This window comes from Vombatus ursinus, unplaced genomic scaffold (genome assembly GCF_900497805.2).
Source record: "Vombatus ursinus unplaced genomic scaffold, bare-nosed wombat genome assembly UNPS02014945.1, whole genome shotgun sequence".
Taxonomy (NCBI): domain Eukaryota; kingdom Metazoa; phylum Chordata; class Mammalia; order Diprotodontia; family Vombatidae; genus Vombatus; species Vombatus ursinus.
In genome coordinates this window covers 24,410,787-24,422,890 of record NW_020954723.1, presented here as the reverse complement: position 1 = coordinate 24,422,890, position 12,104 = coordinate 24,410,787, and the positions used below count along the sequence as shown (strand labels likewise).

Here is a 12,104-nt window from a genome sequence, read left to right as displayed (position 1 = left end):
CTGTTTGACATTGAAAGCTTTTCATAACCCAGGCCTCTCCTACTTCTCCACCCTTCTTATACCTTATTGTTGTTGTTGAATCATTTCAATTATGTCTGACTCTTCATCACCCCATTTGGGATTTCTTTTTTTTTTTTGGCTAGGCAATAGGGTTAAATGACTTGCCCATTGTCACACAGCTAGTAAGTGTTATGTATCTGAGGCCAGATTTGAGCTCAGGTCCTCCTGACTCTGGGTCCGGTGCTCTATCCTCTGTGCCACCTAGCTACCCCCCCCAATTTGGGATTTCTTGACAAAGATACTGGAGTAGTTTGCTATTTCCTTCTCCAACTCATTTTACAGATGAGGAAACTGAAGCAAACAAGGTAAAGTGACTTGCCTAGGGTCACACAACTAGTAAATATCTGAGGCCAGATTTAAACTCTGGTCCTCCTGACTCCAGGGCCTGGTGCTCTCTCCATTGCACCATCTAGCTGCCTGATCATATCTTATACCCCTCCAGGTACACTTTGATCCAGTGACACTAACCTCCAGCTAAAATCTTGTCTTGTTGGAAGAACAGCTAGGAGACTGGTGTTACTGGATTGAAGCATACATGAAATATAAGGTGTAAGAAAACTGGAACGGTAGGAGGGGGCTAGATTATAAAGGGCTTTGGTGGTATATGTTAGGGGGGTTCAAGAGAACAGGACAATGTAGAGTTGAACTGGTTCACCAAGGGGTCAAGATAGGGAAAAGAGGAGAGATTGGCAAGTACAGAAGAGATGGCCTAGGAGAGAACAGAAGGTTTGAAGGTTTGAGGAATTGGAGGTCATGGTATGGAACAAGAGAAGGGTTTGGTGAGGGAAGGCAAAGGGAGAAGTGGAAAGCCAATAGATTTCGGCCAGAAAAGGGGATTTCAGAATTTTTGAACATGGAGTTGGTGTATTTGTGAGTGATAACAAGATTGAGGATAGCACATCTTTGTGTGTGGCTAAAGTGGGTTGAAAGAGTGGATCAAAGAAAATGAGTAGGTAGAGGAACTGAATGGTTAGGATGTTTGAGGGAGAGATAATGTTTGTTGAAGTTCCTAAGTATGAAGGCAGGAGCTGGGGAGGGGAGAAGAAATTGGGGGCCATGTAGTGAACTCTGAGGAAATAAGAGTGACCTGGAGATCTGCAGACAAAAGCTACCAGCATTTGATTGGGTGATGGAGATGAATAGCATGAACCTCAAAGGAGGAGAATTTACTAAGTGATGGAAGTATGGGGAGAATCTTGAGCAATCCGGTGCCCTCAGCTTGGCCAGTGGGCCAAGAGGAATAGTGTAGCCAGTACTGGAAAAGGTGGTCAGTATTGGGGATGTCTATGTTCTGCTGGGGGTACCTGAGACCTTTGTAGGGGTAAAGTCGAAACTATTTTCATAATACTGAAATGTTATTTGCCTATTAAAATACTTTCCCCTTTTTCAACTACCTATCTTGTGTGAAGCCAGATTTTCTTCAAATACTTCAACCAAAACAACATATCACAATGTACTGTTTGCAGAAGCAGATATAAGAATCTAGTTGAATCTTCTTAAGCCAATTATTAGAATTTTGCAAAAATATGTAAAGCAATATCAATTTTCTTAGTGAATGTTTTTTATTTTGGAAAACAGTTATTTTTCATCAAAATATATTCCTTATGTTAATGTGCAATGAGCTTATTGTTATTTTAAAATGAATAAATATATATTTTTAAATTTTATGAGTTTTAAATTATAATACAGTAAATATTGATTGCTGTAACCCAAATAAACAAAAGCTCTTTGGGATCTTCGATAATTTTTAAAAGTTGTAAAGGAGTCCAGAGATCAAAAAGTTTGAGAACACAAACCTCTCTCCTTTGTTTATATGGACTATTTGTGCCCAGCCTGTGGTAGAGCCTTCCAAGCTTCTATTGATATGATCAGTCTCATTCAGACCCACTGAACCTTGACCTCAACATAGTGATGTCATTTTGGTTCTCTTGGAGAATGAAGGACAGCAACCAGCCACGACTTTACAAACTGATCAGGTGAGTCTGTAGATGTAGGTTTTTGCCAAGGCCTGATAAAGTATCTCATACTATTTTTGTGGAGAAGATGGCAGGGCTTTGTTTAGACAATAGTAAAATTATATGGATTCAGAAGTGATTAGATTGCTGGATTCAAAGAACAACTGATAATGATTAAATGTAAATGTGATAGGAGCCCTCCAGTGGAGTACCCCTGACTATCTGTGCTATTTAACATTTTTATCAATAACTTGGATAAAGGCATCTTGGTGGGCTGAATCTAACAGGATAAAATAGAGTAAGGAGGAATGTGTGCCAAAAAAAAAAAAACTTCATGAAATGAGGGGAGAGTTATCAGACAGCAGTTATTCTGAAAAAGATTTGTAGGTTTTAGTAGACTGCAAGCTCATCATAACTGACTCAAGCAGTATGATTTGGCAGCCAAAAAAAAAAAAAAAAGCTAATGCCATCGAAGGTTGAATTAAAAGACGCATGGCTTCCAGTCTGTCAGCACAGACTTAGGAAGGTTCAGAACACCAAGGTCCGATATAAGAAAACCTGGTGCTCATAAGAGAATAAAGCAAATTAGCTTTATTGAGGGGAAATTCTCGTACAGTGGAAAGCTGGTCAGTGAAGATGGACACAGGGCAGTATGCTGGGGTCCTCAATGGAGCTATGTGCCCAATATAGAGAAGTACAGTAGGTTATTATAGGGATCTTGTCTGGATCAAATGGGACCAGATGTGGGGGCAGGGAGTGTGGAACCTGGAGTGTAGGTCAAGGTTTAGTACTAGCACTAATTCATGTTAGGGGGAACTGGGGAAATTGACAGCTAATTAATATGGGGGGCTTTGGCTATTACTGCAAGTCTTACTCCTCAGGATGTCAGGTTTTTTGTTTTTTGTTTTTGTTTTTTTATAAATTTATCTAAGGCTTCTTTGTTTAATGGAGTGGGGAAGCTACTGTATTGTTTACAATGTCCTACTGTGTTCTGCCCTTCTCAGATATTATCTAGTAGTACTGGGTTCAGTTCTGGGAAAGGCAGTTTAAGAAGGGCATGAAAAAGCTGGAAAGTTTCCATCGGAGGGCAACCAGGATGGTAAAGGACCTAGAGTCCATGTCATAGGAGAATTAGTTGAAGGAACTAGGAATGTTTAGCCTAGAGATTTGGGATGTGTGGTTGGAGAGCAAAATGGATGACATTATAGTTGTCTTCATATTTTTTTGAAGGACTGTTAGGAAGGAAGAAGGGTTAGATTTCTTCTGTTAGACTCAAGTGGTGAGAACGAAGGAAAAATCCCCTAAAAATGAGAACTTTCCAAAGCAGAAAGGGTTGCTTCAGGAAGTGGCTAGTTTTCATCCTCAGGGGGTTTTGTTTGTTGTTGTTGAGCATTTTTCAGTCGTGTCTGACTCTTCATGACTCCATTTGGGGTTTTCTTGGCAAACATACTGGAGTGTTTCGCCATTTTCTTCTCCAGCTCATTTTATAGATGAGGAAACTGGGGCAAACAGGGTTAAGTGACTTGCTCAAGGTCACACAGCTAGTACGTATCCAAGGCCAGATTTGGGGGTTTTTAATCAATTTGTTGTAATCGGGTATATTATAAGAGGGATTCCTTCCATGTATTATTTGGACTGTATGGCTTGGAGTAGATGATTGCTGAGGTCCTCTCCAATCCTCAAATTCTGTGCAACTAATAAGTATCTAGATTCTCTTAGATTCTCTCAGATCCTTTGGGTAGAAGCTCTTTTCTTTCATTCACTTAGGACAAAGTTTGGAATGTCCAAAAAAAGCATTTTGTAAATAATAAAAGATGACTAGAACAAAATTAAAAAAAAACTTAAAGTTCAAGATTAACAAATTTATGGAATATGGAAATATCATGAAATCTCCATATTCTCTCTACATATAAATGGCTGATATAGCTTCTATCATCTCCCTATATCTAATCCAATTCTCAAAATTGTCTTGACCACTTTCATTACCCTTTCAAATTTTTAAAAAATTATATTTCTATATAAAATTTTATATATTTTTGTTTTCATTTCCCTTCCCTCTCCCTTCTCCTACCCAGAAAGTCATCCCTTGTAATAAAGAATGAAAAAGGAAAAGGAAAAAAAAAATCAGTTCAGCAAAACTAACCTGGGACTGGAACTGATAAGTTATGTGACATTTTACACACTGGTCCCCCAACTCCACAAAGAAGAGAGGCAGACACATTTTCTTATCTCTTCTCTCTAGTGTAGTTTGGTCATTATAATTATAGTGCACAAGTTTGGTTTTGTCACTCCCTCCATTTACATTGTTTTAGTCATTATATATATTGTTTTCCTGGTTCTTACTTTACATTATATCTGCATTTACTTTCTATTTATACTTTACTCTGCATCAGTTTAGAAGTCTTCTCATACTTCTCTGATGTCGTCTCCATAGCCATAATTTCTTCTGGTATAGTAATTCCACTACATTCATGCACCATAATTTGTCATCTGCTGCACAGCTGATGGGCATCTACTTTGCTTCTAATTCTTTGCTCCCACAAAAAGTTCAGTATTAAGCTTGTATTGCACTTAGGTGAAATGCTACTTTGTCAGACCCTATACTAACTAGCATATAATAATAATGGCTAATAATAGTTAAACATAGCTCCCATTATATACTAGGCACTGTGCTAAGTGCTTTACAAATATTATCTCATTTGATTCTCACAACCCTGGGAAGGAGATGTCCTTATTATCCCCATTTTATATATGAGGACATCGAGGCAAACAGAGGTTAGGTGACATGCCCAGGGTCACACAGCTAGGAAGTGTCTGAGGCCATATTTAAACTCAGGTCTCCATGACTCTGGGTGGGTCTGGCACTGTGTCCCCTGTGGTATCTACCTATTATATAGGCCAGCTGCCATGATCCTAATTATAACAGTCTTCCCCCCCCACCCCCACTTCAGAACTCCTTTTCTTTTCCAGATTTAAAGCATCTTTGCCCTCCTCAAAGGCAGCTGGGTGGCACAGTGGACAGCCCTGACCCTGCCTGTGCAACTCTAGGCAAGTCACTTCACCGCTATCTGCCTCAGTTTCCTCAACTGTCAAAGGGTGACAATAATAGCACCTACTTCCCAGGGTTATGATCAAAAGAGGTATTTGCAAAATATTTATCACAGTGCTTGGTACACAGTAGGTGTTTAACGAATGCTTATTTCCTTCTGTTCCTTCCTCCTCCACCCTTCTGTCTTCCACCAAGTTGCTCTGGTCCAGGGCTATTTCAAAGTTCCCTTTTGGTCAAGGATTCCAGCCATAGGTCTTACCTATGGGCCTATTAGAAGAGTCTATTTACCATTTCATATTTATTCTACCCTACTTGTGAGCTCTTCCTACTTCTCAGTTCTCGAGGTAATGGTCCCAATCAAGTTGGATTTTGCCGTTTAGGAAAGCAGCTATCCAAAGCCCACCTATAAGTTTTTAAAACCTTACAAATTCCTTATGCCCTTAATAGCAACATTCACCTACAGCAGAGGGATTTAGGCCTACAAAGGACCTTAGTGATCGAAGAATCAGGGATTGAGGTCCAGGAGGAAAGTTGTACCCAAAGGCACATGAGTATTAAGTAACAGTACTGGGACTGGAAATCAAGTCTCTTAAGTTAGTAAGAACCCAAGCAAACATGGCCTATGCTGGATCCTCTGGAGGAAAGAGGGAGTAGCAGAAGTGTACATGTTTTGGGGATTAGGGCAAGAATAGGGATGTAGGAGATGCAATCCAGAGAAGACAGTCTGAATTATGGTCCACATGAGTCCAAAGGTCATGTTGGGTCGGTGCTAAGATTTCTTCAGTCAACAAATCCAATGTAGAAGCAGAAAGTCAATTACAGAAGTGGATACTCGGACTACTATTGGATTAGGTGGCAAGATACAGGGCATGCTGGGGACCTGACTCTCTGACAGCCTGTTTCCCCAAAGATTTGCCCTTTTATGTTTCCTTCCCTCGCTGGCACTGCAGTGGTCACAGGACATCTCTACTGGCATATACCAGCAAGATTTTAGGTGTAGACAATCTATATAAAGAGTTCTTTATGTCTCTATCAGTCTGAATGTGACATATCCTTCTCCAATTATTGCTAGACTAAAGCAGACCCTTTACTAAACAAAAAAAAATAGTTGTCAAGGTCAAAAAAATTGCATTTTTCTATGGGGATCAGGGTTTCAGAGCAGAGATTAAAAATTATATCTGAGGTGACACTGCTACTTCCCTTTGGGTACACTGCATTCTAGGAAAGCTTGATGATACTAGGTTTTCCAAATGTGTCCTGTGGTTTCATTAATCCTGGCTTCCATCAACATTACTCCACCCTGCTCAGTTAGCTCCCGACCTTTCTCAGCTCCAAACAGTGTGTATCAAACAGGTCAGGCATCCACTACCTATTTGAATTCAATTGAAACTGAATTGCTTAAGCAGAGGTTAAAAAAATACACAACACATACATTGTAATCCACGGGCCAGAAAATAGACCTTTTTTATTTATAACACATCAAACTGGTTTTCAAAAAAGGAGAGCACAAGAGAGATTTGGTTCCTATAAAAAGCTATGTGTATTTTACAAAGGTCTGTTGGAGATGGGGGCATCTTGCAACAGCCCTGCTACTGGTGCACACAGGGCTATGGCCTGCCAGGAGATGCAAGTCTACCAAGCTGAAGCCACTGAAATGTTTCCTTTAGACTCATGTAAAATTTTGGCTCTTTCTCCTTCGCCTCCCCATTCTCCTTCTCTTCTCCCCTACCCCCAACCCCTTTCATCTCATTTCTTTTGGATCTGTCTTTGCCTCCCTTCTCTTGTATCTCCTGCACACAAGAAGGCCAGTACCAGTCTTGCTTCTCTGTGGTGAGGGTCTCTGCTGCCCACCTGGGGTCACAGAAATGGCTATAGAATGGAGATACATCAAAAGAAGGGCCCAGCCCAGCCTAGTAGAGACAGAAGTCCTCCAAAGAGGGGTTTTGGAGTCATCAGTGAAACTCGAATCCCTGTCCAGCACAATGGGCTCTGAAGGCCAAAGGCGTAGCTGTGGGTTCATTTGCACGTAGATTCGTAGCTGGAATGTGATGCCTAGAGTGTGAGGCTAAAGGACCCTGCAGATACGCACTGTTTGGAGGGAAGAGAACAAATTCTTCCCTCAGCAAGTATCACAGGGCAAGGCCAGGAAAAGGCAACGAAACAGGCCCCATGACCAGTGGCTGAAGCATCAAAGCAGTTGGTGGTGTTTGAGCCAAGCTGGAAACTCATGGCTGAAGCAGGTCCTCTCTGGACCCTAGCCATGAGAGATGTTGGGAGATGAATAGGCTTGTTGGGGCGGAGCCTCCAGCCCCCTGACTGCTGCCATCATGGTATCTTCCTTGTTGGGACAGACTCCTCAGGGCCCTTGCGGGTGGCTGTGGGGCCATTCCAGGGGGTGCTCTTCACTATTCCTTGGGGATACAGCGGGGGGGACCCGCCATGGCCACATGACCCGGAGAGCATTGGCAGGAGTAGGAGCCCTCGGTGTTCTCGCAGTGACCATGTGCACAGAGATCTGCGGGCCCATGCATGTCCTCACATTCATTTACATCTATAAGAGAGTGGATGAGGCAGTGAGCTTAGATGTGGTTCAAACTTGCCCGATTCACTGGCCTTTGTGAACAAACCCTAGTCTGTCTTTCTCCTTTCTTTTTTTAAAAATTTTTTTTATTATTTTTTTTCCTTTCTCCTTTAAGTATAGGAAATAATACTTTCTCCCCAAGAGTACAAGGCAACAGTTCTGTACCAACCCCCAGGGTAGCAGCTATAGAAATCTTGTCCCTTTTCCAGTTCTGTCCTGAGAATCTCCACAGAATAAACCTCCCTAGACTCTTGGGAGCTGACTGGTTCCAGGTAGCCTCACCAAGAAACTGCAGTGGGGTTCCAGATCACCTTGAATAACTGCACGGAGACCCTCACCGGCCACTTAGGTTCTTAGTATTTCTTGTAAATATCACACGACACAGCCACAGTACCCCTCTCCCTGGGAATTCCATTCCCTACCCCCGGATCCCATTCTAAACTTACCCACACAGGCCATCTGGGCTGCATTCAGCTGGAAGCCTTCAAAGCAATCACAGGTATAGCCCTCCTCTACTCGGACACAGCGGCCATTCTCACAGCCATTGAGGATGCCACACTCCTCTGCTCGGAGACCTTCAAAGCTGTCATAACTTCCTGGGGATTCAGAGGATAGAAGGATATGTAACCCAACTCTGTTCTTCCAATGATAATATTTCAGAACATTCATTAACAGTGATCTTCGGGAGTGTCATGAAATGTCCCCAGAAATGCCAAATGAAGATGTATTTTGTTTCTGTTTAAAATATGTGTGCACACACATATATAATGCACACATATATGTGTGTGTATATGTATGGTGTATGTATGTACATATATATCCTCTGTGGCCGTTCTAAGCAGACCCTGAGATCTGGCCCCAAGGTAGTCAGATGATTGGAGACGTGAGGGTTCAGATTTAAAGCATTCAAGGCTTTTTGCCACTAAGCACCTCCCCTACTTTTAAGCTGTATCTCCCATTACATTCTGGCTTTAACAGACAGCTCATGGTCCCTTGGACAGGTAGGTGCCCGGCATGGAGTCAGGAAGACCTGAGTTCAAATCCAGCCTCAGATACTTCCTAGTAATGTGGCCCTAGGTAAGTTACTTAACCTTGTTTGCCTCAGTTTCCTCATGTGTAAAATGAGATGGAGAGGGAAATGGCAAACCATTCCAGTATCTCTGCCAAGAAAAGGGGTGATGAAGAGTCGGATAGGAATGAAAATGACTGAACAATAACAAACATGGTCTCTTGTACATATGCTATGCTTTCCTACCTCTCTGCCTTGGTTCATAGCATTCCTTTTGCAGCAATTTCCTATCTTTACCATGTACACCCTTTGAAATCCTACCTATCCCTCAAAGGCCAGCTACAATGGCATTTTCTTTCTCCAACTCTATGTCGATTTGTATATCTTTCTGATAATATTCTATTTTTCACTTATAGTTAGTACCCCTTTTTTAAATAGTATTACATATGTGAAGGATGCATGGAGGATGCTACATACAGTCTTCCCCCCAATCATAAACACTATGAGGGCATGTTTGAATTGTAATTGAATTCAATTTTTCAGTTGAATTTTAATTCCCCCAATGCCTAGCGTAGTGCTTTGCCAACAGTGGGTGGTTAAGAAATGATTCTTGAATGACTTATTAGTGTTTAGGATGAGTGAGAAAAATGGACCCACAGGGAAGTATGCAGACACACATAGGCAGATACTTAGTCCTACATGTAAGCTGATTAAGATCAGGGGCTATGTCATACATATCTATACATTATAGATGCTTGAGAGTCTAATACCCCAGTGTCTTTACATATTGTAATTAGTCTAATGTTACTGCTCATTAAATGTTTGATGATTGCAATATGGAGGTTCCTACCCCTTAAGTTAGCTTCTTCATGAGAGGCAATGCAGGGTCATGGAATGAGCACTGAACTTGGAGACATGACCTGTGTTCTATTCCTTATGCTCTTATTTTGCAGATGGGAAAACTGAGGCTTAGAGAGGCTAAGTGGCACTAGGTCTTTTTCTATCCTTTGATTTTATGACTTTCAATGATAAGGCCAGGCTTCCCTTTTCTAACCGTGGGCGAGAGGAATTACCAAGATGGGTTTGAAGAGAGAAATAGGAAAAGGTATTTGATCCCACCTCCTGCCCACCACTGCTGAGGGCAGGTAGCACAAACCTGGCTGGTTGCCCACAAAGTGGGGTTGGACTTCTGAAGGCTGCAGTGGTGGCTCAGGGGCAGGAGGATTGGGCACTGGGTGGCTAGCAGGATTCAGGAATGGGGGCTCAGAAGCACCCTCTTCAGGAGTCAGGTAGTTATAAAAGGGGGCCCCCTCAGGGCTATAGAGGCCATAGTGCAGATCATCAGGTCCTGGACCATACTCATAGCCTGGCCGGGGGTGAAGGCCGGCTTCCCGCTCAGCTTCTATCCTGGCCACGTTGCACAGCTGAGCAAAGACCTCTGTCAGAGAGGAGAGAAAAGCTTTGAGTACAAATTTAGAGCAACTAGTGCCTTCTCAACCCTTAGCCTGTCTCTATTTCCCCAGAGCACAGAGGGCATGTTAATGTGATTTAAATAGAGGGTGGATGGCATGCCAACTCTTACTATTTCCCTTTGCAGATTCTCACCTTATTCTACCACCTCTCCAGCTAATGGGAAAGTCTTAGGAATCTCTCCATCCTGTTGCCTCTGGCCCAGGTCTATGGATGCCCAGCCCAGCCCAGCCCAGCCCAGTCAGCCTTCCCTCTCACCAGAGTTCCTGGGGGGGCACAGAGCACACTGCTGACTCCAGGCCTCGCCGTCCTGGCAGCAACACTCAGTGTAGGTGGTACGGTGACTTCGAAAGGGCTGGCTGCAGACATAATTGGTGACTTTTTTCCAGCAGATATCCGTGTGGATGTCGTGGTCTGGGAGGTCTGCCAAAGGACAAAAAGATATCAAGTCTTGCCATCCCAGCTCCCCACCCCGGCTCCCATGGTGTGTGCACTGCCCTGGTCTTACCCATGCTACCCGTGCTGTTTACACAGTGCCTCTGGCTATGGTCCAGGACCAGTGGGGGACTGCAGAAGCAGTGGAAAGAGCCATCTGTGTTCACACACTCTCCATTCTCACAGGCTGTGTCCTGGCACTCATCATGATCTGTGGGAAAGACAGGGAAGAGGCTGGGTGGCAGAAGCAGGGGAGGAGACAAGGAACCGAGGACCAACAAGGCCTGTGAACTGACTGTGGGCATAGAATTGGGGAGTTATGTAAATAAATATCAAAGATGTTCCAGTTTCTCCATCCTTCACATCTCAACTGAAGGCTATGGCGTCATGGCTCTTTCCACATGGATGATGATAGAATTTATTTAGAACTTTAATTGCAAAGGTATTGACATATCTTATCTTATTTGATATTCAGAACAACTCTGGGACATAGGCACTATTATCCCCATTTATACATGAGGAAACTGAGGCTGACAAAAGTCAAGTGACTAAAAAAAAAAAAGTTAAGTGACTTACCAAGGTCACATAGCTAGAACTTATCAAAGGCAATATTTGAATTCAGGTCTTCCAGATTGAAATCTAGTGCTCTATCCACTGTTGCATTTAGCTGCCTTAGAAGCTAACTCCCGTTGGGATCCCTCCTTCCAGGATTCTTACACATGGCTAAGCCTATCTCTTATCTTTGTAAAATAGGGTTTCAGGGGCTGTATCACTCCTGAGCAGGATGATGGAACCTTGATAGCTCTATGAATCCCTTCACCTTAGAGGTATGAGCCACTAACCAGGGTGCCCAGACAGGTATCTCCCCAGGTAGGAAAGCTCCTTTCCTTGAGAAGATAACACTTTCCCTAGGGGGAGGACAGATTTTTCTGATAATTCAGGGCAAGAGAAATTAGCTGTAGGTCACAGAGGATATGGCCAGGTTAGGAAGAGGACAGACCTTACCTTCACACACCATGTGGGAGGCATCATAGCGATAGCCAGGGTTGCAGAGGCAAATATATCCAGGCACCGTGTTGAGGCACTGACCATTGTGACAGAGCTCTGAGCCAAACATCGCGCACTCATCTGCATCTGGATGTGGACAGAGCTGCCATCAGGGACAGGGTCTCTCCTATCTGAACTCCCAGAATACTGAGACTCCACTCCCTATATCCTGTAGTGGGTCCATTGGGGTTGGGTTAGGGAATGGGGGAGGCAGGCAGGACAACATGATACCCTCAGCTGTCTCTTTTTTCTTCCTCTTCCCCTGTGTTCACGTGGCTATGAGTGGAAGGGAGAGTAACGGCTTCTGAGATGACAGTCCTAGACTGGTTTCTTATGTAGGGAACAAATACAGGGAAGAAGGAAACTGGTGGTTTGTAAGGGAAGAAACCTGAAGTTGAGTTGAGGACTTTTAGACTTCCTTAGGGATACTTAGCTGAAAATGCCTTTAGCTAAAGTTCTCAAGAAGTGAAGAAAAGTTGGGGGTTATGTTCTCCCCCA

At 43.1% G+C, this 12,104-nt stretch overlaps 1 protein-coding gene across 1 annotated transcript in view; it reads right to left on the bottom strand.

The window, feature by feature from the left end:
- Positions 1 to 6,497: 6,497 nt before the first annotated feature.
- Positions 6,498 to 12,104, bottom strand: part of LTBP2 (latent transforming growth factor beta binding protein 2) — a 186,213-nt gene continuing 180,606 nt past the window's right edge. The window contains exons 30-35 of the mRNA XM_027844768.1: positions 11,565 to 11,693; positions 10,633 to 10,770; positions 10,383 to 10,547; positions 9,811 to 10,092; positions 8,092 to 8,241; positions 6,498 to 7,615 (exon numbers count right to left, since the gene is read on the bottom strand). Of these exons, the coding sequence (XP_027700569.1) occupies positions 7,470 to 7,615; positions 8,092 to 8,241; positions 9,811 to 10,092; positions 10,383 to 10,547; positions 10,633 to 10,770; positions 11,565 to 11,693 (1,010 nt within the window). The 3' untranslated portion in view covers positions 6,498 to 7,469. The remainder of the gene's footprint in view (positions 7,616 to 8,091; positions 8,242 to 9,810; positions 10,093 to 10,382; positions 10,548 to 10,632; positions 10,771 to 11,564; positions 11,694 to 12,104) is intronic.